This window comes from Mus caroli, chromosome 8 (assembly GCF_900094665.2).
Source record: "Mus caroli chromosome 8, CAROLI_EIJ_v1.1, whole genome shotgun sequence".
Lineage (NCBI taxonomy): Eukaryota > Metazoa > Chordata > Mammalia > Rodentia > Muridae > Mus > Mus caroli.
In genome coordinates this window covers 12356126-12357154 of record NC_034577.1, presented here as the reverse complement: position 1 = coordinate 12357154, position 1029 = coordinate 12356126, and the positions used below count along the sequence as shown (strand labels likewise).

Sequence of the window (1029 nt, the reverse complement as noted above, 5' to 3'; positions counted from 1 at the left end):
CCTGGAAAACAGAGGAGCTATCCCAGTTGTGAATCACCAGGGCAATTACATAGTCTCATTGGCTTTATTTCCATCTGTCAGATGAGGGTCAGCCTTCATCACTGCTGTGGGGCATCAGGGATGGTTCTTATTAGTTTACACACAGTAGGAACATACGTACATTTATTTACATACAGTAGGAGCATAAGCGAACAGTTAGTTGATAGGTAGCAATACTACCACAAATGGGAACCATAAAACCACAGTCAACCTGATGCCTGTTTTAAATGCACTGTTAAATCAGCTGGCCTTTGCTAAGAGCCTACAATGCCAGAAGGCAAGTCCAGAAGAATCTTGATTCCCAAGTATCCCACAGTGAGGAGGAAAGATGGACCCTTGGGTAACTGGCACACATGCCCTACATGACAAGCTGTTGTTAGATATTACCCTCCCCNCCTCCCCGCCATGCCCTTGAGCTTTCTCTTCAATAGTGANGTCTAGTGAGCTGGGATAAATTAGGTATCCTTGCTAAACACAAAACTCTACANGATTCCTGTGGTCTTCTTTTTAACAGCCACCTGTGGTGGGACACTAACCAGCATGAGTGGAGTGATCCTGAGCCCAGGGTTCCCAGGCTCATACCCCAACAACTTGGACTGCACCTGGAAGATATCACTGCCCATTGGCTATGGTGAGTGGGTCAGGAGTCATTCCACCTGGCAGAGTTCCCCTGAGTGACTGTGACGATCCATTGACTTATCTGTGTCTTTAGATTGGAAGTAGGTCTCAGATTTGAGGAGAGCTTTAACAGAAGAACAATGAGAGCAGAAACTTTAAAAATTAATTCAACCGTGTGGTTCTCTTCAAGGAAATTTTAATTAGCTGAATGATGCCATGACACTCTTCTATTCATAACTAACCAGTCTCCTCCTTTCCATCTCTGCCTAGTCTTCTCTATTTCTGAGATTCAGGAGTGGTGACTCTTGGTGGCAGTTTTTAGGGCTGTCTTCATACCATAAGACATACTAAATGCAGTATAACATAAGTTTC

The 1029-nt window shown here is 44.2% G+C and overlaps 1 protein-coding gene across 1 annotated transcript in view; it reads left to right on the top strand.

Annotated features, from left to right (window-relative positions):
- Csmd1 (CUB and Sushi multiple domains 1) overlaps positions 1–1029 on the top strand; it is a 1596626-nt gene that overhangs the window by 1468279 nt on the left and 127318 nt on the right. Inside the window, exon 38 of the mRNA XM_029480674.1 lies at positions 554–670. Within this exon, the coding sequence (XP_029336534.1) occupies positions 554–670 (117 nt within the window). The remainder of the gene's footprint in view (positions 1–553; positions 671–1029) is intronic.